This window comes from Centropristis striata, chromosome 23 (genome assembly GCF_030273125.1).
Source record: "Centropristis striata isolate RG_2023a ecotype Rhode Island chromosome 23, C.striata_1.0, whole genome shotgun sequence".
Taxonomy (NCBI): domain Eukaryota; kingdom Metazoa; phylum Chordata; class Actinopteri; order Perciformes; family Serranidae; genus Centropristis; species Centropristis striata.
The window spans coordinates 20,081,680-20,107,016 of record NC_081539.1 but is presented as its reverse complement, the minus strand read 5'-3'; the positions used below and the strand labels follow the sequence as shown (position 1 = coordinate 20,107,016).

The 25,337-nt window shown below is 40.0% G+C and overlaps 5 protein-coding genes across 8 annotated transcripts in view; 1 reads left to right on the top strand and 4 right to left on the bottom strand.

The window, feature by feature from the left end:
- Positions 1-695: 695 nt before the first annotated feature.
- Positions 696-2,286, bottom strand: LOC131961943 (lipocalin-like). Its single transcript, XM_059326877.1, has 6 exons — positions 2,101-2,286; positions 1,786-1,925; positions 1,604-1,683; positions 1,410-1,523; positions 1,187-1,288; positions 696-1,090 (listed from the first exon to the last, which is right to left on the bottom strand). Exons 1-6 carry the CDS (start codon positions 2,194-2,196, stop codon positions 1,071-1,073), a joined length of 552 nt encoding a protein of 183 aa, XP_059182860.1. The 5' UTR covers positions 2,197-2,286; the 3' UTR covers positions 696-1,070.
- Positions 2,287-3,451: 1,165 nt separating this feature from the next.
- c8g (complement component 8, gamma polypeptide) lies at positions 3,452-7,799 on the bottom strand. Its single transcript, XM_059326875.1, has 7 exons — positions 7,459-7,799; positions 6,163-6,299; positions 5,562-5,632; positions 5,365-5,472; positions 5,110-5,214; positions 4,819-4,854; positions 3,452-3,639 (listed from the first exon to the last, which is right to left on the bottom strand). Exons 1-7 carry the CDS (start codon positions 7,639-7,641, stop codon positions 3,620-3,622), a joined length of 660 nt encoding a protein of 219 aa, XP_059182858.1. The 5' UTR covers positions 7,642-7,799; the 3' UTR covers positions 3,452-3,619.
- Positions 7,800-7,971: 172 nt separating this feature from the next.
- msrb2 (methionine sulfoxide reductase B2) lies at positions 7,972-10,470 on the bottom strand. The gene is made up of 5 exons (XM_059326876.1): positions 10,218-10,470; positions 9,617-9,714; positions 9,185-9,261; positions 8,897-9,044; positions 7,972-8,665 (listed from the first exon to the last, which is right to left on the bottom strand). Exons 1-5 carry the CDS (start codon positions 10,330-10,332, stop codon positions 8,534-8,536), a joined length of 570 nt encoding a protein of 189 aa, XP_059182859.1. The 5' UTR covers positions 10,333-10,470; the 3' UTR covers positions 7,972-8,533.
- A 383-nt stretch (positions 10,471-10,853) lies between these two features.
- On the bottom strand, positions 10,854-19,674 carry armc3 (armadillo repeat containing 3). Of its 2 annotated transcripts, none has more exons than XM_059326874.1 (18): positions 19,487-19,674; positions 19,194-19,260; positions 18,314-18,431; positions 17,830-17,955; positions 17,523-17,591; positions 17,262-17,437; positions 16,958-17,152; positions 16,510-16,693; positions 16,220-16,372; positions 16,030-16,138; positions 14,868-15,117; positions 14,569-14,705; positions 14,122-14,290; positions 13,784-13,878; positions 12,525-12,608; positions 12,122-12,289; positions 11,648-11,810; positions 10,854-11,431 (listed from the first exon to the last, which is right to left on the bottom strand). In XM_059326874.1, the coding sequence occupies exons 2-18, from the start codon at positions 19,239-19,241 to the stop codon at positions 11,225-11,227; spliced, it is 2,451 nt and encodes an 816-aa protein (XP_059182857.1). In that variant the 5' UTR covers positions 19,242-19,260; positions 19,487-19,674; the 3' UTR covers positions 10,854-11,224. The 2 variants fall into 2 exon arrangements, with proteins under 2 accessions (XP_059182857.1, XP_059182856.1); XM_059326873.1 differs by having other exon boundaries at positions 19,194-19,249; positions 19,487-19,673.
- Positions 19,675-20,600: 926 nt separating this feature from the next.
- pip4k2aa (phosphatidylinositol-5-phosphate 4-kinase, type II, alpha a) overlaps positions 20,601-25,337 on the top strand; it is a 31,628-nt gene continuing 26,891 nt past the window's right edge. For all 3 annotated transcript variants that reach the window (XM_059326584.1, XM_059326583.1, XM_059326582.1), the window contains exon 1: positions 20,601-21,645. In XM_059326584.1, coding sequence (XP_059182567.1) covers positions 21,505-21,645 — 141 coding nt within the window. In that variant the 5' untranslated portion in view covers positions 20,601-21,504. The remainder of the gene's footprint in view (positions 21,646-25,337) is intronic.

Sequence of the window (25,337 nt, the reverse complement as noted above, 5' to 3'; positions counted from 1 at the left end):
GACTCAGTTTTATTCTCTTTTTTTATCCCTTCTTCTCCCTTGTCGCCTACATTACCCACAATGCAACTCCACCACTGACGGTCAGGTGTCTGAGATTTCCTAATATTGTGCCCTTGAGCAACATGCAGCTAGAATTAAACAGAGATTAAGAGTGGATTAAAGAGGACTGGTGAACATTTTTTAACTCCACAAAACCATGTTTTTATATATTTATTTTCAAATTTCTTTCGTCTTTAGCCCCAACCTACTTTATGTAGCCTCCGTTTTTTCATGTAATGAGCTCCCAAGACTTGTAGACAAGCCAATGATAGTGCAGTGTAATCCCACACAGAGCTTATTCTTTCCGATATAAAACACTTTCATTTTCCGTTGTACAACCAACACATTACGTTATTGTTTTTCCTTATTTTAGTGAGATAGCTTACAGCCCATCTTTGAAATGTAAAGATTGATAATTCAGTACTTGTAGCCATCTGAACTTGATGTGTTTTGCAACCCCATATGTAAGTAATTGTCATTGACCTTTGAACTGTCAAAAACTATACGCCGTGGCAATATAGTGTATTTGGGGATCTGGTTCTGTTCCTGTTAACTAGCCACAGGGGGCAGTATGTAACAGAATTTACAATATTGTTCTTACTTCCAGATTTTTACAGATTTTCTACCTTCAAGGAACCATTCTGGACACTGAAACATTCATTTTTTCTTTTTACAGGTTTATTTTAACAAAAGATAAAACACTACAAAAGAAAATCAGCAGTTGCAAAAGACACAATTCAAACGGTCAGCTTTCACAGTCTCATTTGTTCTTTTCCCTTTGTTTCACCATCAGCCCTTTGTTGTACCACTCAGATGCCACAGTTAATGCGTAAGTTGCAGGGAATTAAGCCTGAATCAGGATTGGTCTTTGGTATGCAGCAGGGATTGGAGAAGAATGCTTTAGATTCATTGTCTCAGGTGTAGCTTTGTGATGATGCAGACATCACAGCGAGGGGAGAAATTAAGGCTGAAAGTAAAGCCTGGGACTTCAGAGAGCAAGAGACAAAGGTTGGAAGACAGCAGGGGACTCTTCAAACCGCAGGACACTCAGCTGTAAAAACACACATAAAGAGGCTGGTGAGAAAAGGTCTGAACCATTTCAGAAACTGTGCATTAAACTGTGCAATTCTGTGTGTTAAATAAGTACCATTTTCAGGCAAGATGGCGATGTTGTCAGCTAGGACGCCAGTATCAAGGGAAAGCTGAGTGAACTTCTGCTGCAGGGCGGGGCTGGCCTGAGTAGAGCGACCTGCAAACACAGAATGAATTGTTTTCACCTTCACCAAATCCTGAAACCACCAATCAGGCTTACAATGCCTTCCCTCAGGGACTTGGCACCAGCTGCTGTGGTGTGACTGATCTGGACTTACTGTAAAGCTTGTTGAGGACCTCAGACACTCCGTTCTTTGTCTTGATAGTGTGCACCAGAGCGTAGTCATCGTACACGACATCAACAATGCTCATGTCGTTGTCATTGTTCCAAACTGATGAAAGCATAAATCTACAGGTCAGGATATTGAAACATTGTGTTTGTGTCTTGTGTGTTAGTGTGCGCTCTACTCACCCTGGCTATGGAAGGTGAAACGTCCGGGAGTGTCGGTTTTCTTGGCAAGGTGAGTCATTCTCCAGCAGGAATTATCAGCACTGAAGGAGAGAAAAGAAGTCACTTTATTTAGCATTTTCTCTACAGTAGAATCATCAGGATGCTTTTCGATTTAAAAGTAAGATTATATATTAACCACTCACTTCAGGTTTGCATAAGAGAGGTCAAGGTCTCCTCCAGCAGTTGGCACTATTACGGCAGTGCCCATCTTCATTCCTGCTTTATTGGTTGCAAACCACTGAGCGTTAGTAGCAAAGCCCACCATGTACCACTTGCCTGCCATCTAAAGAAAGACAAGGGGAAATAAAGCATGATAAATGTTCTTCTCCAACAATCTATCAAACACCAATCAAAGATAATAATAACTCTTCCACACTCTTTTCTCTGGTAACTTTTGTAATATTGGCTACAAGAAATGGATATATGTTGCAGTAGTACTACTTGTGCCTCTCTCTTACCTTCTGCAGGTCAAAGTCTTGTACAGGCGTGACATCGGCACAGACAGCCAGCGCACACATCAGGGCAACCAGCATCCTCAGCAGTGTGTTCCTCATGGCTTCTCCTTTGTGTTCTGGGCTCCAGCGGTGAGTGAAGTATCAGGGAGAGGTGAGGAGGAACAAGGCAAGTGGAGGCTCTTTATATCCTGCAGAGTCCCCACCCCCCACCCTCTCCCTCTGTCTCCTCCCTCCCCCCTACTGCTAGCTTTTGCATTACAAAAACTCTTTGGCCTTCACTCAGTGGCATGCAAATCACTGCTGTTACACAACTGGCACGTGTGGATGGAAGAGGGGGAGGTAAGGAGAGAAAAGGGAGCGTTGGTACATAATAGGGTTCTTTTAGCACCCCTCCTTTTCTCCCTCCTCCACCACAAATGCTCAGACATGCCTGGACTATCAAAACAGCTGTTTGGTAAGAGTGCAAATATCTTCACCATATGGCACATATAAGCTTGAACAAAACACCCAACACACTCAATAAGAAATTAGAGATAAGAGGCACTTTTGCTAAACTTAAGCACCCTCAATTCACATAAACCTATCATAGTAAATATGCATTCTCTTGCAGCAAAATTTAATGCCAGAGGCAGTTATATTTAAGAACTTGCTAACTGTTTCTCATTAAAAGCTCTGCCAGCATTGCTTACAATGATTTGATTGCTCTTTTCAGTTCATTGAGAGTGTTAATAGTTTCACAAAACCTTTGTAACATGAGTAATTTAAAGTTTTTTAACAATGCAGTGAGAAGAAGAGTTGGATGAGCTGTATGATCTTGTTTGGTAATGAATGTTGCATAAATCCCTGTTTTATGTTGTGCATAATACCCCCTAAAGCAACATTTGTTTTATAAGAATTTGTATAATCTACATTGTGTAATATGCAACGTGCTGATTGGCTGCAAATTCTTCATTTGCAAAACAAAAAAATTTATTGATTGACTCGTCAGAGCTCTGTTTGGTAAGAGACAAGGCAGGCACCAACTTGCAGTCAGCTGGTTATGTAACTCACACACACACACACACACACACACACACACACACACACACATACATATACACAGACACAGAGGTGCTGGGTGGAGCTGGGGGCAGCTTTAAGGAGCACATTTGGTAACCTAGTTTTGTAACCCAACTCTCTCAACCTCTCCACATCTGGACTACATTAACTCCCATCCCTACCCGCTCCTCTTATGTGTCCTCACATACACTCCAAAAACATGCATTCAGAAACCCATTCTGAATGTTAAATGTTCGAATAAAAGATGGTATGGAGTTAACATGATAATAGCCCATGCATCAGAATGGAATCTTGGTTGTGCTCCATTTACTTTTATTAATCTGAAACTGGTATCACTGAAAGCTAAGAGTTTTACAATTAAAAGACCTTGATGGAGCCTGTCAACAACTTTCTTGCTGATATTCACATTTGTAACTGTTGAACACTGCATGGCTGGATCTGTCTGTTGCACATCTCTGCCTCCTCAGCATGTGGGGACACAGTCTGTGTGACAAAGAGTGACAGGTTAAATTACATAGAAGCCATGCTGCTGTTTTAATCAGGGAGCGGCGATTGAATAACATGTTGACAAAGTTTAAATAACTGAATCTAACACATGCACAGCCTTCGGGAACAAACATGAACACTGCTTGCCTCTGCAGGTCACGGCAGCAGGTCATTAGTTTAACTAAAATCTCTCCCCCTCTCTCTCTCTTTCTCTCTCTCCCTCTCTTTCTCTCTTTTTTTCCCTCTCTCTCTCTCTCATGATATAACAGCCTTTTAGAATTGTTGTTGTTTTGTCTGTAATATATGACGAAATTATAATCATACATGGTAAGAAAGACACACATATTCACCCCTAAATCCAAGTTTGCTTTGCATTTGCAAAAAGCAACTCATTGCAGGGAATTTCATGACCTCAAATCACACTCATAAATTGGTCTTAAATGCACTGGTTATACATTTGAAAGAGACACCCTACATAAATAATTTACAACATCAATGATAAAGCAATAAAATGTTACAATCTATTAGCTTGTCTCGTCACAATCTATCTTATCAACAGCAGCACAATATATATTTATTATCAATTCCATTACCCTGGCGTAATCAAATCACTTAATTCAGATACAATTACTGCACTGTAATCTCTCTCATTGGCATTGCTGCAGAAACATGTCTACATCTTAGACACATTGTATCACCACAAAATAATTGCAGAACATTATGCAAAGGAGCAGAGCTACATGTTTGATCATTCAGCACCAGCACACAGCAGAGCTGCAGCTGTGAAGGTGAAATGATGATCGACATGTAATGCACTGAAGCAGTGAACCATCGGTTACACTGAACAGGATGAAATGCATGAAATAAGTCTGGAGCACTACTGAGCGTGGACATGAGTCTGAATGTACTGCAGTGTGCAATGACCTGTGAAAATACTCCATATACTTTACATTAGACCTGGGAGCTGCACTGACAGCTGAAGAACTGAAAATCATTTGATGCTTCCTACAGTTTCCAAAAAACATTCTTGTTTAAAAGTGTCATTATACACATGTCTGCATGTCATGGCTATGAAACAAAAAGCTGTAGTTTCAAAATTTTCATCTGCCCAATTCACCTCTGTCCCTATTATATACTTACAACTATCTCCTATTTATGTTTACACATTACACTTACTGATTACATGGTCCTTGTCCACAGTACCACAGTGACCTAAAACAAAAAAAAGTACATAGTTATGTCAAGGCAGGTGACTAAATCTTAATACTTTTTATCTGTTTTAAAAAATATATTTCATTGTGAAAAGTAGCACAATATATTCCAAACTTCTACTACAAATTAACTGAAAACTGTAGATCTCTTCAAGCTTGATCTTGTCGCTTATTATGCAATTTTACATTTGATCTTGCAGTTGCGACAGTTTGCGACAGTTTATTTTTTTTATTTTTCAGGTGAACGTGGACGTACTGTAGTTGGGGAAGGGGAAGAGGTACGCCAGTCCATAACCCTGTTTTTCAGCAAGCTGCTCAAATTTGGTCAGCATTGGCTCTGAGAGATTGTCTACAGACCTGCCTGCAAACAGAGTACAAAACCAAACATGCCATCACAAATGCATTTTTACATACAATCTTAACTTATCAGAGTGAAATAATATCAGAATGATCACCTGGTTGATTTTAGATCTGAAATATCAAACAATGGCCACATGGCCGAGGGACCCACCATAGAGTTTCATGGTGATCTTGCCCTGTTTCTGGTAGTACATGATCGCAAAGGAAGTGTGGTCCGTCTCTCCGATCACTATCTCAGTGTTTAGCGCAGGACTAGATCCTAGTGGAAACAACAGAGAGACGGTAGGATGAAAGGACACTGCATTGTAATACAGTTTATTAGTCATGTTTAATAAGGGAGGCACTGACCTTTAAGTGTTAGCTTGCCGTTGGTCGGTGTTAAATGGTAGACCTGTAATATCTCCCAACACATGTGATCACTGAGGACAGGAGAGTTTGTGTCATGTGGCACTCTTGATGAAATAGTCAGTAAAAAAATTGCTTTTTGGTTGACAACCATTTAAAAACCATCACAGACCTTTATATATGCAGTTTTATAATTTAACCATGTCTCAGCCTCAGGCCCTTAGATTGAACTAGCTTTCAATAAAGCATTTCCTCTCCGCAGGCCAAAAAGGATTTATAAAGTTCAGCACAACAAAGATGTCACAGAAAACAAGCTCATTCCATTTTAATTTTGTCTTGTACTCTCAGTGATTCTGCAAACGCCAGGTCAGGGTGACATAAAGGTTTTTCAGATTATGAGGAAAAGCTGATGGATTTAACTGTTCTGCCTCCTTCCTGTTTTTGAGGATACACAAATATAATCAAACACATGTGGTTGAGACAAGAAGTCAGTGCAGAAAAAAGAAACTGGAGAGATTTGTGGTATATTTGCTCCCTCTGCAGATAAATCAAGGTACTGACAGTGAGTCACCTCCACAGTAAAGAGATTAATAGTGCTACTTACCGTCGTGTCTTAGTGCTGACAGAGAGTGTTTGGTTAGCACGTGTTAGGGTCATGACTGTGGGCTCCACACTGGTCCCATGTTTCATTAGAAATGTGCATTTGGAGGCAGTGTTCAGCAGGTACCATGTTCCTGTCATCTGCAACACATACAAGCTGGGTCAGCAGAGACCGAGGGGAGCAAGATTTCCACATATCTCCTAAGCCCCAGTTTGCAAATAATGAAAAGGTTTTGTTTGATTGAATATTTAGTGTTATCAACTGATCCTGCTCAATCTTTCTATTCGGGGCCAGATGACCTCATAGTGAGATTTTAAGGTAACACCAACTTGCTCTGTTCTACTAATGAAAAGGAAACATCTGCTTCAAATATCCTGTTTTATCATCTTTTATTATGTCCAATTTCTACTTCACATAAAATCCCCCTTGCTTCTTACAACACCATATTGACATAATTACACAAGCATGTGCACATTGCCAGCCCACACACTAATCCATAACCAGGCAGACTGCCATGTTTGTATGTTTGAGCATCTGGAAAAAATACCTATATCTCCAGTATCTCTTACCTTATATATATATATATCTTTTTAGTATGGCTACTAGGAAGTGGTCAACCTCCTGAAGTAGCATTTAAATCTGTGTATGTTTTTTTTTTACATTTAACAATATATAAATATATATATGTTGATCAAAAAAACTGCATTTGTCAATAGATGGCAAGTGTACAAAATGACCCGTGCATCATCAACTTTACTTCCCCCTGTTTTCCTTAAACGAATAATAGTTCTTTTTGGTTAGCCTGTTTCCACTCATTATTTTGCAATACTCAGTGTGCAAAGGTCAGGTAACGGCACAGTGAACTGAGGTTACAGCTGCACTCCACTGCCCGGAAACACTGCTTTCTCTATTTGTTTATCAAATGAGCAGTAGTGGAGTATTCAAATCCTTTACTTTAGTAAAAGTACCAATGCAAGAATGTAAAATGCTACATTACAAGTAAAAGTACTGCATTTAAAATCCTACTTTTATTTAAAAGTACCAAGGTATCATTCACAAAATGTAGGCCTATCAAAAGTTGTTTAAGGCCCTTGACTGGTATATAACTATACAGTTCATTACATAAAAGATTTTTAATAGAAATGCATTAACTTGTAAGTATTTTAACTTATGCCAAACAATATGCAGCATGAACTCTTTATTTAAATGGCCCAGTCACAAACATGGAAAGAAAAGATAACTCTTAAAATGAGAAATAATTATTCTGAAATCACTTAATAAGCATTAAGTAGTGTATACCTGTTCTATGTCTACGTTCTGTGCAGCTGGGGTCGAGTCAAGAGGGTCAACCGGTTTCTTCTTGCGAGGTGGTCTTTGGGGTCTTGGGCGACTCTTAGCTCCCCCCACAGCCTCAGTGGAGTCCCACAGACACACACACATCAACACCACCACAGCCAACATGCAACGCCAAACTCCAGCCATAGCCCCTTACAATAACACACAAGGATCAGTCCTCTTCTCCTGGTAGATTCAGGTTGCTGTGTTCTATTTTCTAAACTCTTTTGGTATTGGATTTTCTGTCCCCTCTGTTCCTGCAGTCAACTTTACCAAATCTGCTAAACTCAAACACACAGACAGACGAAATGTATAAAGAGAGAGAGCAGGGGGCAGACAATGTGAAGGAGAGGATGGCCTGTTTGGTTAAATATTAACTTGGTTTATTGACAGAGATGAGGCCAGACTGCACCTAAGCAGCAATTAATTCTTATTAAACACTGACTTTAATCTCAATAAACAAGTAAAGCATAACCATAGGTTCAGAGAAAAAAATATTTTATTGACAAATTGTTATTCAAGTTTGCATGATCCCTAACACAGACAAAACAATTTGTTCTGAAAAACACACGCAATGTCGTAATTCCCTGTGTTTTGCAATCTCTACAAATAAGAGGTCTTCTTTAATCATGTCCAGTGTATTCCAACATTTTTCAGACATGAAAACATTCATTCATCAAACAAAATTACCAACTCAACAAAAATTAGTGAACAATAAAAACAGTTAATACAGTGACTTTTTTGAGGAAGTGTGCTTTTCAGTGAAGGAGCTAATGGTCTCCAGTTTGACTTTGTGTGAGTCATATGCAGGATAGCCACTGTTTCTTAACAAGAGACTGAGCTCAATTCAATTCAATTTGAATAAACTCCAGGAGGTCCTCTTCCTTTCAGTTCTTAATACACTTTTTGCCACACAAAGCTTCTCAAGCATATTTATGTCAAAACCATGGAATGCATTCTCTATTTAGGTGGTTCTTTGCCTCCTAAATGAACAGGTATGAAATGAAACATGACTCTGGTTTTATGTCCCAGAAGTTGATCAGTTCTGCTCATCTTTCTCAGGTTTGCTGTTTTCTCTGGGTTTAAACGTCAGGGCCACACTGTTGATGCAGAACCGCTGACCTGTCGGGTCCGGTCCGTCCTCAAATACATGACCCAGGTGAGAATCGCACTGCATCAAACACACACACACACACACACATGAAAATCATAAACCCATTAAAAATACAAAAATGTTGCTTGTATTTGAAGAAACTTTTGCATGGATTAAGTATTAATGAGGTACATATTAAACAATTCTAACTATAGTGCTTAATTTATTAGAAAAACTGCACACAAAGCTTTAATAACTACAACACTAAGCTAACTCAACTTTGGCTTCATAGCTCAGAAAACAACTCACATTTTTACAAAGGACCTCTGTCCCAGCACTACCCAGGCTGTTGTCAGGGCGACGGATGATGGAGGCGTGGCTTTCGTCCCTCTCCCATGTCCCATGAGCCTCTTTGAATGCTGGCCAGCCTGTCCCAGAGTCATACTTAGCCTCTGAACTGTCAAGAGAGGAAGGAACATTTCCTCAGTGAGCATCTGTAAATACATTTCTCCATAAACATCACACAGAAATATCCTCTCACGGCTGTCTGAATAAAATAAAAAATCATAATATTTTACATTCTTTAACAACTGTTACCTGAATAATGGGGTATCACAGCAAACACAATGGTACATCCCCACTTCGGAATGCTTAAGGTAGATCCCACTAAAAGGCTGAAAACACACACAGTGTAAGGAGCAGAATTACTCGGGATGATTTCAGCTTGTTAGTAGTTTTGTATATTCAAATAATAGTGATTTTGTAGGTGCAATATAGTAACCTGTCATGATCATATTATTATACTTATTACTTATAACTGTGTTTCATGCTGAGGGCTTGTGAAAACAGAGCTTCATAAAATACAGGTCTGTAGCTGTACTGGTTGAACCCGACACAGATCAGAAAGGAGCAAAGTCCAACTGAAACTGTGCTGACGCCCAGAAAATATGTATGTCAGTCTAGTAGACAGAGATAATTTGGTTAGAAACAGATCACTATACTAACATACATGTAGTTTAGAGTACTCACCTCCTCAGTCCCCCTCTCTCTGGTGACTACATACTGTTCTGGGGTCAGTTTCTTTTGCCAGTCTGTCGTCTCATTATAGCGAGTTAGAGACCATATGCCTGAAAAGAGCAGAGCAAACAATGAAGAAGTCACAGAGGGGTTTTGGACAGGTTTTAGGACATTAAATCCACTGCTCCTGATGAAGCAGCCCAGATACACATAAATAAGCCTACAGCTGTTTTTGACAGCAGCACACAGAAAAACAATTAAAAGCATAACCTCCTGCAGGATTTCCTGAACCTTTTCAAAACAGAACCCCCAATATTAGACCCTTGACCAGTTGCGAAAAAAAAGTATCATCACGTGACTTGGATCAGAATTAACTGTATGTACTGCTCAAGGCTGGAACAAAACATTCATGCAATTTCACTTTATCTTTGTCATAAAGTAAAATTCCACCCTAAATGTAGGTCTATTAACTTCGTTGTAAACGGTCCTTTTTGCAAAAGCATTATTCTTGGTGCTGCAGCATGGTGCACCTGCAGGAGTTTGCAGCCTAGATGGGATAGTAAACACCCAAAGAACGGGGGGACAGTAGATAAATCAAGCGTTCCTTCAGTACCTTGAGTTGTGGATACAGGGCGGATGAATCCCGGGATCCTCCTCGGCAACACCGCAGATCTGGCCGTCGCGTGCTTGGAAACTACAACGAAGAGACGCGCGGCGATTCGAGACATGTTTGCTGTTGTTGCTGCTGCTGCTGTGTCAAGTCTGTGTAAAGTCAAGTGCTGATATCAGTGGGAGCCAAGTGCGCTCGGCTAGCTCAGTCGGGATTGTTCATGCTGTGGCGAGTTTGCTCAGGTCGACCCGGTCAAAATCACACCGCCAGCTATATAGGTTAAGTTGAGCAATGTTCGCAGGCTTTTATTGCTAGACATTGTACAAAGAGCGGTAATTGTGTGGGAGCTTCAGGCTTGCTTTTCTTTTTCTTTTTTTAAAAGCTGAAATGGGTTGGAGGTGAAGGGGACGTGGTCAAGGCAAGTTAATTCACAGTCTACAATCGCCAGTTGCCTCAAGGGGCTTTGACCCACATTTAGAAGATAAGAAGAATGTTGTTTTTTAAAACAAAATATGCGAGTATAGTATTTCATGGCGAGGTCACTGTAAAACAAAATGTCAAATAGGAACTCTATTAAAAACATATTAAAGTTTTATTTGGTGCCGAGTTATCAACATATTATTGTATTGTATTGTTTCTTGAAAAACATATTTTCCTTTCAATAATCTGAGCTGACGCAGTGACAGCAGATAAAGACCTGATAAACAAGTCCAATTTGCAGAGTTTAACTGTGGTGCACTGGGGCATTGTTTGACCCGACATGCCTTTTCTCTGCAGTTACAACGTTATGAATCCTCCGTGGCAAAGAACAAGTTTTTTATTAGAGAAGCAGACAAAGAGCATTTTTCGTTTTTGGCTTTTGCATGCAACGGAATAATCAACTTAATAATGTTGTGTGGTTTAAAGGTCTGCCATACAGTAATAACACAAACAATTCAAATCAATGCATTTCTTTGAAATATTTGGTCACAGCATTAAGTAGTACAGTATTTCTGCACTACAGTGTTGGTCTATATAGTCTGGTATTGCACAGCAGCAGGTGTGTTGGCTGTCAGCAGGCTTCCAGGCTGGTGCATAAGGTCTACTATATAGCGGCAGAGCTGTGAAGAGTGCTTATTCCTGGAGAGATTCCCGCTGAAGAGGAGTACTTCGTTCCAAGCTCGGTTGTACTCACCCCTAACAAGTGTGCAGCTCATTCCTATACAATCAGCCAGACACTGAAAAGTGAAAGACAGGAGCTAGGTATGAAACCAGAGATGGCTTGCATGAAGAGATATTAATGGTACTATAGGTGTAGGATGGACAGAACTTGGAGAGATGAGGCCTAGGATATGGTGTGAAAAGATGTTGGTGAAATGTGAAGTCTGTACAGGAAGGGATTGGCACAGAGGGGGAAAGCTGATGTTGCTGTGTGGTAGCTTTGTCACTGGTACCTTAAAGAGAAGTGCCCTGTGGCAGTAGATTCCCCTGCTGATCAAACCGATAGGAACAACATTAGACTGAAGCTTAAACTTGAGCTCGCTGAGGTGCAGCACCCATGGGAATTCATGCAGCTTTTCCATCTCCACTGCTCCACCCATGGCTTCACTCACCAGCCTGACATCAAAATGAATTGACACAAAACCCATTAATATGCAGGAACCTTGAACATGTGGTTTGTTGTGGACTCACAGTGGTATGTTCTATACTGTTACAAGCTACTTGTGTCATTTTCAGTGAAACCTAACTAACAGTATGTGAGTTGGTGTGCATATACAGTTTCCAGGGTGTCTTGTTTGAATTTGTTTCCAGGATTCTGGAGAATTGAAAACAATGGCTGCCAATCATATAATATGAGATGATTTTCTTCTCTATGTGAAGTGACATCTGTGCATGTTGGTTATGTGCTGGCTGCATTAATCCGTCACCTGGCCAAGGCAACACACTGCTCTCGTTCATCACTCAGTGGGAGGATGGATTCTTTGGCCTCTTTAACGAGAATCCGCAATGAGACATCATCCATCATCTTCCACAGTTTCTCTGTAGGAGGCTCAGGCTGGGGCTCATCTTTTTGTTTGTCATCCTCTTTTTTCCTCCTATACAGAGAGACAGTCAATTAAAAAGAAATCTGAGTCAGTATTCATGGTGATTTTCAGTCCAACACTTGAAATTAATTCAACTAGATTTCAGCATATAATACAGTAATAGAATCTTTTAGTAAAAAAAAAAATTGAAAGGCCAACCATTATGCTATCGGCAAAAAAAGCGAGGCAGTGTTATCTATGATGTTACTGTAAGTATCCCACCCCCAACGTACACATCCACTCTCACCTTGATGTCCTGCCACCTCCTTTGATGCTGCTATCTGTTTCTGATTGGTTGCTCTGCCTCTCCTCTGGCACATCCTCTGTCTCTCTGCCACAGAAGGACGAGGAAAAAAATGGGTTATAAAACTGAATATAGAACTGGTATTCTACTTCTTTACTGTTGGTTGCTAGGTCTGTAGGATATTAAGGTGTTAAGGTATCTCTGGTGTCTGTTCTTGTAATACACAGTATATACACTGGAATACATATGAATGGGTGTCAGAGACATCCTATTTTTCAACACAATTCCACTGAAATCGTAACATTATTTTCCTCTGCTATTTCAAAATTTTGGCCAAAAAGAGTTTGATTATATGATTTCAAAACATATACCTATATATCCTATATATATCCTGCAAAAAACCCTGCTTAAAGTAATAACAAGTAGCGCAATGCACTGTTTGGTCTTCAGAGGAAGAAAATAATCTTACATTAATTCCTGTTACACAAATTTTGCATTTTTAAGTTAAAAAGTTCAACTTTAGACAAACAAAGCTGATTACATAACACACTGCTGAAGAGTGCCTGAGATGTGTGCATGCTGAACGGTGGAAATGGGGTGGACCCATGGACCAGAGGTACACTAAGGGGGTACTGCTTTCTTTGGCAATTGATCAAAATGCTGGAAGCTTGCATGAGTGTAAGTTTGTGTGCATGCAGTCTTTAACTCATATAATGTTATTTTTATTACATATGTTTGTGTCTCAACGTGCATGTCTATTATGTGTGGGCATCTTCATGGCTGTGCATGCATCTGCACTTCTGCTTGTTGTGCATGTAAGTCTGTTAATCTGAACACAAAGGCTCTTTTACTCTGTTGGCACCTTAAAAAAATGGGATCGTTTACCCTGAGAGGCCACGCTAACAGACATCGGGGAAAGGGGGGAAAAAAGAGACGTGTAAGAAAAAAAGTGGAGCACTGGATTGGAGCAGACAAGGGGAGGGTGATAGTAATCTAGCAGCCACAATACATTGTACTGACAAACTGTGTGTGGTTGGTAGTGTAGGAAACTTGCCAAGTCCCAGCCAATGCTCTAGTTTACCATTCTGTAGTACTTGTAGTGCAAGAGGCCCAGATAGCTTTCACAGTTTCTCGATTTCTTTAATAAAAAAACTCACTTTTAGTTCTTAATGAGTTGGTATATGATGCATACAAATAATGAATGTGTGTTTGAATGTGAATTTGTTTTTTTTTGTTGTTATTTTTAATTCAAGGAAACATACTCTGTTGCTGTGTTGATAACAATGGTGGGTCGGTGCTCATTGACATGCTGCTTGGACAGTTCCTCTAAAGTCAGAATCCTCTGGCCTGCATGAGCCTAACAGAGAGAGAGAGAGAGGGGTGGTATTTGAATATGCTACAGTATGTGTTCTTCTTCATGAAAGAGAGATGAAATTGAGAAAACTGTTCTCATCATATCAGTGAAACAGATCAACAAACTCAAGTTCTAAAATAACAGATTATGAGCGTGTTTGGGGATTTGAAAACTGTTTTTTAATTTCACATTAATTTAAATTATCTCTGTTTCACATTAATTCCAATAGCGTACATATATACACACCTTCCCAGCATCATAGAAGCCATCAGTAATAAGGTCAGTGGAGGCCAAATGACCTGTCAGGCTGTATTTGACAGGTAAATTGGAGTTAAGGAGGCTGATCATGGTAATCTCGCTGAAACTGCTCCTTCTATTCACTGATTGGTTGATTTCCTGAAGCATTTCCAGGGCTCTGAGATACATAAACAGACATTGAGACATTAACATGAAATATAAAAATACAGACACTTGTATATGCACACATTATGAAAATGACCTGTATGCTTGTAAAGCCACATATAATACTGTCCTATACTGCCATCTACTGGCTATTCAACAGACTACTCTGAGTTGGCTTTAAAACGCTATATTTTAACTGTGCACAACTGTTAACAATGCTCTACCAGTTCTACATTGTGATTCATCAGTCATGTTCTAATGTCAATGTTATCTGTCATATCAGTGTCTTACCCAAATTTGCACATCTCCACAGCAGCAGCCACATCAATGGCACAGACATTGATTGCCAAGCATGCATTGTGCAACACCTCTTTGTGATAGGAACGCAGCAAATTGACCAGTGGTTGAAGTCCTCCAGCACTTTGTAGCTATGCAGGACAGGTATTAGTTAGTCGGGGAAAGCATATAAAATCTTTGCATTTTGTTGTAGGTTAACCACAAAACAGTAACAGTAAAACCAGTATCAGTAAACTTAATTTGTTTATGCAGAACAAGGCAGCAATCTGAACAGTCATTAGACAAACACCTACCTCTGTCCTAGCTTCTGCATCACAGGCCAGTATTGCCAGGAGCAGTGTTGTGTTAACCAGGATCTGCGTATCTGTGGACTTCACAGGCTCCATCAGAGCCTTTATGGCTCCACGAGACAAGATGCTGCAGCGAATGACCTCCTGTCCTGCCATGTTGCAAAGTGTGGCAGCAGAGTTTGCCACCGTCCTCAGACAGCTTCCACACAGCTGCTCGACAAGGATCTCATGGCCTCCTGCCTCGTACACTGCACTGCAGATACCACAGAAATGGTTAAGATATTTACTGAAAACCTACAGAGCTGACTATAAATGCAGCCTCACACGCAAAATTTATGTAATGTGTGTGTGATTTGCACAAATACTGTAAGGGAAAACAAACATTAAGGGAAAGGATTGTGAGCGAATGATGCAATTAAGGTGGAGTTAAATGTCTTGAGAACTGAAGGAGACAGTTATACTGAAATATGAAGTCAGACAGTGAGAGATGATGGGAAGAGAGAAAATTTGTCAGGGGAATAAGAAGGTGGAAGATAAAATGCAGAAAGGAAGCGAAGAGAGGTAAAGAAATATTCAGTGAGGGAGAACAATGAGAAGACAGATGAAGCATTATATCATTCGTGAAATATAGGAGAGGAAGGAACACCGCTCGGCTTTAAAATATCACCTTCTTCCAAGCCTCGGTTTAGACTGCAAACTTTTCTTTTAATGTTGTGCACATTTGGCAATATGTTACTCATATTATTAATACTTTAAGGCATACGTACACAATAAAACAACCTTGAAATTATTAATTTTCATGGATGGATTATGAGACAATGGGCAGACACACAAAAGGCCCCACTAACTCTCCTGTGAGCAAGACACAGACTTTATAGTTGTTCAGCCACTTTTGTGTTGTTTTGTGTCTCTTTGCAGTCATTATGCTTCACTCTGGTTTTGGGTCTGTTTTGTGTCACCCTGTAATTGTTTTTGTCTGTGGTTGGGTTTTGTAGCAGTTTTGCATCTCTGTGGTTATGTTGTGTCTTTTTACAGTCATTTTGAGTATCTTCTTAGTTGCGTTGTGCCTCTGTAGGCACATTCAATAATCCATCCATGTTATTTTTTAGGTAAATTATGATAGGAATGACATTAACATTACAAAATAGATAGTCTTGTCACTCACAATGTGTTGAGCAGGTTTCTATGTGTGAGATTAGACAGGGCCTGGGTTGCTGCCTCTTTCAGCACCAAACTCTCATTGTTCATCAACTGTACAACTGCAGGGATACCACCTGAAACACACATGAATCCAAGTCACATTTTATTGTAGTGAATGTGGTGATGTTAATGTGACTGTACCACTTTGTATGTACCCAGGTCTCTGAAGCTGTCTTTACTGGCTAGGTGGAAGCTCATGGCAGACACAGCCTGGCAGGTAGCTGTTTTCACACTGATGTCAGCCACAGATAGAAGCTGGACCAGAACTTTCTCCACATTCTGCTCATGGAGCACTTTGCGATTCTCAGCTGCACATACAAAGAAACAAACACAGAAAACCCACACGGATAAAGTGTTATATATACATATTTACCCTAGCAACTTACAAACCTATAGCTGGAAAATTAAGAGAAAATAATAATCTCTTGTTCCCCTCTGTACTTACAGCTCTGAGCAACCCTGGCGATGCATTTAACAGCATTCAACTGGATTTCAGGCATGTCCGGGGTAAGAACAAACTCCATCAGCCTCCTCAATCCTCCATCTTTGTGGATCAATTGTAAACTCTCACTGTCACTCATACAGTTAGCAACTACCTGTAGGGCCCCAGCATGAAGGTCACTGAAGTCCTGTAAAAAAAGAGGAAAGATAGGGGACAGTGGATGTAGAGAAAACAGACCTTGAATTATATAGAAATTTGGAGTGGAGAACAAGCGTTAATTCAAAGTGAACTATTTCCAGCTAATGGTGCATACAAAAACTGCATATATAGTAGTTATTACACTCCTCTTTCTTTCTCTCTCTCTCTCTCTCTCTCTCTCTCTCTCTTTCTCTCTCTCTCTGTAACACACACACACACACACACACACACACACACACACACACACAACTACCGTGCTACTGAGGATATCCATGAGCTTTTCAAATCCTTGCTCTTCCCTGAAGGTTTTGCATGTATCTTTATCAGTGGTGACATTCTGCAGCGTCTTTAAAGCCAAATGCTGAATAACAGGGAAGTCCGAATTCAGTAGTTCCAGAAGTGGAGGGATCCCGCTCAACTCATGTACTGCCAGACGACTTTGGTGGTCCTTCACACATACATCACAAAACAGGATACAAGAGGGCAACAAACATTTTGGAACCACTGAATTTCACCCATAACCTTGTAACCTCCTCTTTTTTTAGACTTTGAGTCACCTGAACCAGGTTAAAGATGATATCTAGTGAGTTCTTCTTGACATCAGGGTCTGGACTGGATAGGAGTTGGATTAGAGGTGGCAGACCGTTGTTGTCAAATATCTGCACTTTACAGACGAAATCCACTGACAGAGAGGCCAGGCAGAGTGTTGCAAACTCATGGACAACTGTATCTTCTTGAAAGGGAGAGAAAATATGTTGTATGTTTTTTTGTTTTATTTATCTAATTAAGAGTGTATTCATCTTATCTAAATTACTCACCTTCATGTGATAGTTTGTCAATGATTGATGGAATAATATCTATTTTTTTCAGAGCACTCTTCACATCACCTTTTAATGGAAACATGAGACAAGGTTAATCACTGAGTAGCAGTTATTCAGTGAACCCATCAGTCATGCAGTCTATATGTCAACAACATTGAACAGTCAACCAGTCCAATGCCTGACAAGCAGATATATGGTCAGAAGATTGTTTTCTACCTAACCAGCCAGTCTCATCTGTTGCATTGTAAGCCACCAAACAACTCATAATATGAGTCTACATTGATTTGTATGTTATCTGACACACCGTTGGTGGCCATGATGCCCAAGGCCATGAAAGCATTACGTCTGACCAGCTTGTTGTTGTGAGTGATGAGCTGACAGAGAGGCTCCAATGCCCCAAGACCCAGCAAAGAAACCTTGTTCTCATCTCCTAACAACAGGGGGAGACAGTCAACAAGGAAATTAAGCATGGTGCCAAGCAGATCTGAGTGCCTGTGGGCATTTACAGTATTAGGTATCACAGAAACAGTGAAGATAAACCCTGCAATGTGGTTGAATATAAGAGACAATGGCAGATGCAAAGCGTAAACTGTGTTCCAAACAGTAATATACATGTCAATAATTTATGTCTATCTATATACAAAATGTAAGTGCTTTATGAGCACTGAATGGAAAATTAGATCTAATAATACATTTCAGCCATATGCTCATTTTAGTCTTTTCAGTTGCAGTGTTGTTCACAAATAAATGAATATGTGTTGGGGATAGCAATGTGTAGCCTTCCGTACCTTTCTCTGCAAATGTGTGGATTGCTTCACAAGCTTTGATGAGGATGTCCTCCTCTGGGGAGCTCAGCAGCAGCACTACTGTAGCTGGAGTTTTGCCTTCAACAGGTAGTGGTTCAAACTGTGTATGAGGAGAGGGGGACTTATGTAAATAATTTATAACTGAACCTGTGTCTGTCCTCGGGATGTACAGTAGTTATGTTTTCAGGCTATGTACATCTGTTTCAGTGAACACGAAATATAGAAATCTTTCAAAACACCTTAGCTAGGTTTTTATCACAGGGTTATGGTGCACTCAAAAAAAATAACACTACATATTACTTAATTCAATCAGTGCAACATTTTCACACTTAAAAATATTGAGTTGATTTGAAAGCTCTCAAACCGGTTAAACAAAACATGAGTAATGAGTAAATTTAAGTAATATCTTCAAGTACGTCTGAATGAATTGACTTGGCTCAATTACCACATAAATTGAGTAAATGTAACTGAAATATTATGTTAACCATATGGAAAACCTGAGTACAAATCATTAAACAAACTGAGTTAATACATTTAAACATTTGTAGGATATAACTGCAAATTTGCTTATGATTTACTTAAACAAATGTGTTGTACTGACTGATTTTACACTTATTGTACACTTATTATTAACAATATTTAAACCATGTAATCTGTGAGTCAAATATTAATTATTTTGAAGAAGTAAACTTAATTTATATATGGATATTTTACACAAAGATTCCTGTTGGAGTTCTACTAATACATTTTGATGTAGTCAACTCAAATGCTCATCATGATGATACTCAGCATTTTTATTTAGCAGTATATATTACTCTCACATTTACAGTGCGGGAAGGCTTTCTTTATATTAATCTCTCACCGTATCTTTGCATGGACTTTCGCTCTCTTTCTTCACTTTCTTTCCCATTGTGTGACCTAGAAAGAAACTGTTCAAATATATTTGCCTAAACAGTGTGTATTGATTAAAAAAAGAGCAAAGTAATGCTGATCATGCAGTCAACACTATGAGCTGTAGTCATGGATACAGCTATGCTAGCTGGCTGAACTACAAAGCTAACCTGACAGGAACAGTAACGTTAGAAATGCTCACAAATGACGCTTACAAGCAGACGAATTTGCAGATCAGTCGTTTCAATATTCTCGATGACTTACCTGTTTTTTGTTTTTGTTTTTGTTTACAAACTGAAGGAAAGTTCAAGATACATAATTAGCATGACAGCCGGTCAGAAGAAACAGGCTGTAAGTTTAGTGTTGTGGAAAAGGAAGTTGACACCACGTTGCTAGGCAACGCATGCAGCATTGGGCTAAAGGATTTGAACAGTTGCTTTATTAGATATTGCTATGATCACTATTAGCAAGCCAGTTAATTGTGAAAATACCGTATATCAGACATTACTGAAGTTATGAAAAACAACTGAACAAAAAGTGAAATCTTAAAATCTGGTAGACAGACTGGCATCAGCTGTCTTCCCGAGCTTGTGTAATCGTCAACTAATAACCATATAACTTAAATTTGTATAAACCGGTCGATTAAATCCTTCATAAAAATAAATGGGGGGAAATATTGAAAAATCAAAAGGGAATTTGTAGGCCATAGTGTGTGTGTGTGTGTGTGTGTGTGTGTGTGTGTGTGTGTGTGTGTCTATGTGGTGGCGCTCCATCTGTCCTGTGCAGGTCATAGTGGGGAATAGTATTGAGGTAAATGTGCTGCTGTGAAGAGTGAGTCATAAAACAAATTAGCTCTATACAGCATAAGCGCACTGAGGCCTCCTGCTCTGAGAGAGGCACTGACACAGCAATGTGCCAGTGGAAACAGCACAGTATGCACCAGAAAACCAAATGACCTCTAAAGACATTACCTCTGGTGGTATGGGACATTATCACCCTTCTGCCTGAAATGAGCCTCAGATTAATCTAAACGAAAGCAAGCCAAGGTTGGGGGATGGTTGGGATGATGTACAGGTTTTTCTGCTAATGCATTATTATTACACGAGCTGCAAACATGCGCCCACGCACGCACGCACGCTTTCATATGGCCACCTGAAAATGGAAATAGTCGGCCAGTGACGGCTGGATGGGGGATTTCAGGTTACTTCACGATGTTACAAATGTTGATTCGAAATTTAAATGCAAATTCAGACTTATAAAAAAAAGACTGTGTGCTACTAAAAAGCACAGAAAAGTAGCATAGGCCCGGTGGAGGGAGGGGGTTGCAGCGAATCAGCGCAGCAGACACTGCAAAGCGCAGCTGCCTGTCACCTCCCTCCCTCCTCCGAGCTGTCAGTGGACAGCAGCACACATGAACCTCAATGCTGCACACGGAGTTGGCCACCCGTTGACTTTACGTCTCAAGAGTCGCTCCTCGGCGTTTTAATCCAAACGGGGCAAGAACATGACAGGATTCCCCCCTGTCACCTCTACGGACTGACCACAGACGCGTGGGAGGAAGGCTGAGCTGCTCGCTAGTAGTGAGCTGCTATCTAATGTTAAGTTAGCTTGCAGGCTAATGGTTGCTCGCTAGTGAACGGAGAACGGTTGTGCTTTGTGCCGTCAGCTGGCTAACGTTCCATAGCTGGCTCGCTAGCGAAGGTCGGGGGGACTAACGTTAACTAACGTTAGCTGGTAGTCAAGAGCGTTAAGTTTGTCATCCAGCATCATAAATGTGTAATTTTAATAATTTGTTCTAGGGCCGCATAATAATTGGAGTCCATCTGTTACAAGCTTTACAATTTTTCTGTTTTATACGGTTATTCATTTTACAGATTTTTTTTTTAAATCGTTGGTGTCTGCTAGCTAGCAGGCTACTCGGCTATGCTAACGCCAGCTCAGTGAGACTTGACATCGCTCAAGGCTCGTCAAGGAAGGAAGAGAGGTGACTTATGATGTGGACTGAGAGCGGCGGACTGTTTGGCGAAGGAGAGCAGCAGTATTAACCCTAAAAACATCGTATTTTCTGTTATAATTCCTTGTCAAGGTAGGGCCATAGGGTCAGTTAAGCTGTGTGGGACGTTGGATAAAGAAAATAATTGGGGCACTTTGATTTGCGAGCTGGCTAAATGAATAGTATTGGTACTACTGAGTCGTGAGCTAGTGGCCACTGTGCCAGCTTCAAGGGAAGACACTGTCAAGATTATAGTACAGACTGCAACAACCAGCCAGTTTGCTTAAAGATGGCTTCGGCGAGCAGCATTGCCGCTGCTATTGCGAGCAAAACGAAGACCAAGAAAAAGCACTTCGTTGCTCAGAAAGTGAAGCTCTTCCGTGCCAGCGACCCTTTGCTCAGCGTGCTTATGTGGGGAGTCAACCATTCGGTGAGTCAGACCACCTAATATCCCTATAATGATCCACAGTTATGTCTCCTTCGACCTTTAATGTTCCACATTAAGCCTTACTTGCTGTCAGCTATGAGCCTTTGTGTTATTACAGTTGATTGACAAATACGAGATGACAGCTGTCCAGCGGTTGGCTATCGTGCTGTCAATGTAAATGTATGATTGGACTCGTACATCAAATCATTAGTTATATTTGTTTTAATAATCTTTCTACAATCCTGATTATAGGTACTGTATGATTTAGGTGTGTGTGTGTGTGTGTGTGTGTGTGTGTGATCGAGCGAGAGAGAGAGAGAGAGAGAGAGAGAGCTGCAAACTCTTCTTTGGCTTCCTGTTGTGCACATGTAGGATAAGCTGCTAGGGGTCTATGTCATGAGAGAGCAGATCTTCCCATGCAAGACAGCTTATCTCTGCTCTCTGCTCTCTTTCTCTTCCTTTGCTGAATATTTGCACTGGACCAGTACTCATATGCTTGAGTGAGAGCAAACTTAGCAAGCAGAGGAAATACAAGCAAATACTAATATTTCTGGCACGGAATCGCAAGTAATAAACATTATACACACAAGGAGATGGTGCTTGATCAACTAACTAAGGCATATAATCCATGATTCTTTCAGGTTCCTCTGCTCCTGAAATCTCATTATTAATACATCCTTCATAATTTACTCAGCTTGTTCAGCCTGTAGTGTACTGCCACTCATTGTTAATTTAGTATATTCATTTCTGTTTATATGTTTGTAAGAAATTGTTCCCATGGGATAGCTAGTGGCTTAAAAGACAACAAGTGTATAGGTAGGGCTGGGCGATATGGACCAAAAGTCATATCCCAATATATTTAGGCTGAATATCGATATACGATATGTATCCCGATATTTTTATCCCAAAGTAAGAGCAAATGTTCAGTCAAAGTCAAAGCCAAATATGACATGTCACAAGTAGTTTTATTGAAACCTTTTATTTAAGTGAGCATAAATAATGTATAACAACAGGAGTACCTTTATTTTATTTTATTTTAAATCAAAGCTCCATGAGGTGCGCATTTAAATAAATAAAAAAGTATCTTAAACAAAAGCCAGCTTGCAGCTTTTTTTTGCAGCTTGCCTGGAGCAAGGACCACAGTGCAAATTGAAAGTTCTGAGTTCTGCTCTGCTTTATTGCTGTTTATTCGTATCTGCCTGTGGTTTGCTTGCTTGGTTTTGCTGTGTGTGGCAGTGGTTAACAGACAGTATGAAACAGTAGAGCCAGCAGTGGCTGCTTTTGCAAATTAATTAATCTCAGCAGAAACATAAATATTTTACTAGTTCCATAACAGATGTCAGTTGCACATTGATATTGATTCTTTATGAAGGTAATGGGACAGGGAAATACCTAAATGACCACTCTAAACACATCACTGCAAAAGTGAGTTATGTCAAGGTTGTATTCCAATTTGTGGTATTTGCTATATACTTTGTACATATTGTTGAAATGCACAATTTGTGAGCCCTGTTTCTCTCTGATGCAGTTTGACATGATAGAGACTCATATATTAACTGATTAACTGCAGTTTTTGGATTAATACACAATTTGTGCAGATATGATTCGTCCGTTATGAGCTCTGTTCGTTGTTTCATGTTGCTTTAAAAATCACACTGATGTGCTAAAAACCTCACCTCTATTTAACATTTAACAGTGTTAGAAATATGATTAATTTCCTAAATCTATTTGTCGAACTCAATATCTCTGTATTGGCTTGATGAATCCTGGGGTGTTTGATGGACATTACTGTGACAGATGCACAGTACTGAGGACACATTGATGATGGGGTCCATACTAAGCATGTAAGCTTTGTCAGTTTAGACAGAACCATTTGAATTTTGACCCAGTGTTAACTTAAGGGTGGCAGTGTGGATTACGCAGCCTCTAGATAGCCCAATGCACACTATGTGAGGTCAAGACAGCTAAAAATCTAAAGCTGTTATTTTGTATCTAAGCTCTAGTCTGTAGATAGATCCAAGTCACCTGGCTGTGGTGTTAAGCCTGAGGGTGCAAAGTAAGGTACAAGAGGTTTACCTCTATACAGCTATTTTGTACTGATCAATTGTTCTCTTTTGATTGCCTCTTGAAATACCTGAGAAAGATGAACATATCAGATGACATCAGCTCCGTCCCTTTAATGTTAAAGTTACATCCTGCAGTGGCTGTCGAGACTGATGTGTTATGAAAGCATTTAAATAATCATTTTAAGTCAAATAGACTGGCATCATCTAGATAATCTAGCTATGTGTTTGTTCATGAAAGTCCATAAAGTGGATAATTCAGGCTCATATTATAAACTTCTTCTGGCCTGATTCAGATTTCAGTTCTGTGAACTATTGGGCCACTGACTCTTAACCATAAAAACCTACACAAGTTTTGAGAATCTACATGTTCAAACTGTTCTCTTGGATTGCATAACACAGAGCAGGGACAGCCGCCAGCACATTTCCTTCTTATGCCTTAGGCTACCTCCCCTGCTGTTTTTCTTACCACTTGATAAGGCACTCTGTTTCTCATACCACTGGCAACATAAAAATGACATTCTGTGCCAGGTCACCAAATTGAGCTACTGCCAGAGGGTATGAAAAAAGTTAAGAACTGTTAATAAATGGTTACTTTGCAGCTTGAAGTTTGCAAAAGTGAACTCAACCTGTAAATAACAAGACACTGCAAAGGAATGGATACAAGGGGAGGTTTGAGAATGCAACCAGGCTGCAGAAGCAACATGCAAACACACGCCAATATACTGCAAAATGTAACCCCCACCCCTGTCCTGTGTCCTGTGTGGCCTGTCAGTCAAAAGCATTCAGTTTGGTGTCTCCTGAAAAACCAGACTTCTTACAATGTTGTTACTCTTAGAGCACAATGGTAAAGCAACTGAACCTGCTAGAAAGGTAGAATGATCAGGTACATACAGTAGGCAAAACAGAAGAGCCACGGATACTGTCCATCTATTGGTCTAATGTAGCAAAGATGTTGGGTAGAATATGTCAAATGTAGAGCCAATATGGATAAAAAATAAATGGGACTTTATGTAGCACTGGACATTTAGTGTAATTCCTCAGAATGATTCATGTGTAATGGCTGAGGAAAGCATTTTTTGAGCTTTCTTCTTGTAGCAAAAGGTGTGTGGCACCTTGCTGAAAATAACCTTCATTGACAGGTAGCCAATTTTGACTTTAATCCTAATACTTTGAAATTTCCCTTGCATCCGTAGGAGCCAAAATAGGTTACACAGCTCATGGTTTTACAGAAATGGATTGAGGCCAAAGCTAAAAAACATTGAGTGGAAATCTCAGTTGTAACCACTGAAGCTTAGTGGGTGCAAAAGCTCAAACAAACCAGGGAGTCTACAAAATCAATCTCAGACTCATCATTACAAAAGCATCTCCTGGTTCTAAGTCTGCAGACATAACAACTAGGACTTGTGTCTTTTGGATCTATTTTTGCTGCACTCCGTTCACCAATCGTGATTTGGCAGCCTCAAAGTGTTTTCTGTCAACTCACATCTTTCACACTTACTGTATACGTGTGAAGCTAGCATTCTATCTCATAGCAGTCTGAGAGAATGAACCATTTTCTCACACTAGTGCTGAATACTGTGTATGTTTTATCAAAATAGTGGCTCTTACTTGCAAGTAAAAACAAAAAAA

Excerpts from the sequence above, each read along its gene's own strand:
- c8g (XM_059326875.1), bottom strand. The coding sequence starts at position 7,641 with ATGGCTGGAGTTTGGCGTTGCATGTTGGCTGTGGTGGTGTTGATGTGT. Across the intron at positions 6,300-7,458 it reads AGAACGTAGACATAGAACAG|ATGACAGGAACATGGTACCT; the intron begins GTATACACTACT and ends TATGTGTTGCAG. Across the intron at positions 3,640-4,818 it reads GGACAAGGACCATGTAATCA|ACTGTGTCCCCACATGCTGA; the intron begins GTAAGTGTAATG and ends TTTGTCACACAG.
- armc3 (XM_059326874.1), bottom strand. The coding sequence starts at position 19,241 with ATGGGAAAGAAAGTGAAGAAAGAGAGCGAAAGTCCATGCAAAGATACG. Across the intron at positions 17,592-17,829 it reads GGGCATCATGGCCACCAACG|GTGATGTGAAGAGTGCTCTG; the intron begins GTGTGTCAGATA and ends TTCCATTAAAAG. Across the intron at positions 17,438-17,522 it reads TGACAAACTATCACATGAAG|AAGATACAGTTGTCCATGAG; the intron begins GTGAGTAATTTA and ends CTCCCTTTCAAG.
- LOC131961943 (XM_059326877.1), bottom strand. The coding sequence starts at position 2,196 with ATGAGGAACACACTGCTGAGGATGCTGGTTGCCCTGATGTGTGCGCTG. Across the intron at positions 1,289-1,409 it reads GGTCCTCAACAAGCTTTACA|GTCGCTCTACTCAGGCCAGC; the intron begins GTAAGTCCAGAT and ends CTGTGTTTGCAG. Across the intron at positions 1,091-1,186 it reads CGCCATCTTGCCTGAAAATG|CTGAGTGTCCTGCGGTTTGA; the intron begins GTACTTATTTAA and ends GTGTTTTTACAG.
- msrb2 (XM_059326876.1), bottom strand. The coding sequence starts at position 10,332 with ATGTCTCGAATCGCCGCGCGTCTCTTCGTTGTAGTTTCCAAGCACGCG. Across the intron at positions 9,715-10,217 it reads CCCTGTATCCACAACTCAAG|GCATATGGTCTCTAACTCGC; the intron begins GTACTGAAGGAA and ends TGCTCTTTTCAG. Across the intron at positions 9,262-9,616 it reads GAGAGAGGGGGACTGAGGAG|CCTTTTAGTGGGATCTACCT; the intron begins GTGAGTACTCTA and ends GTGTGTTTTCAG.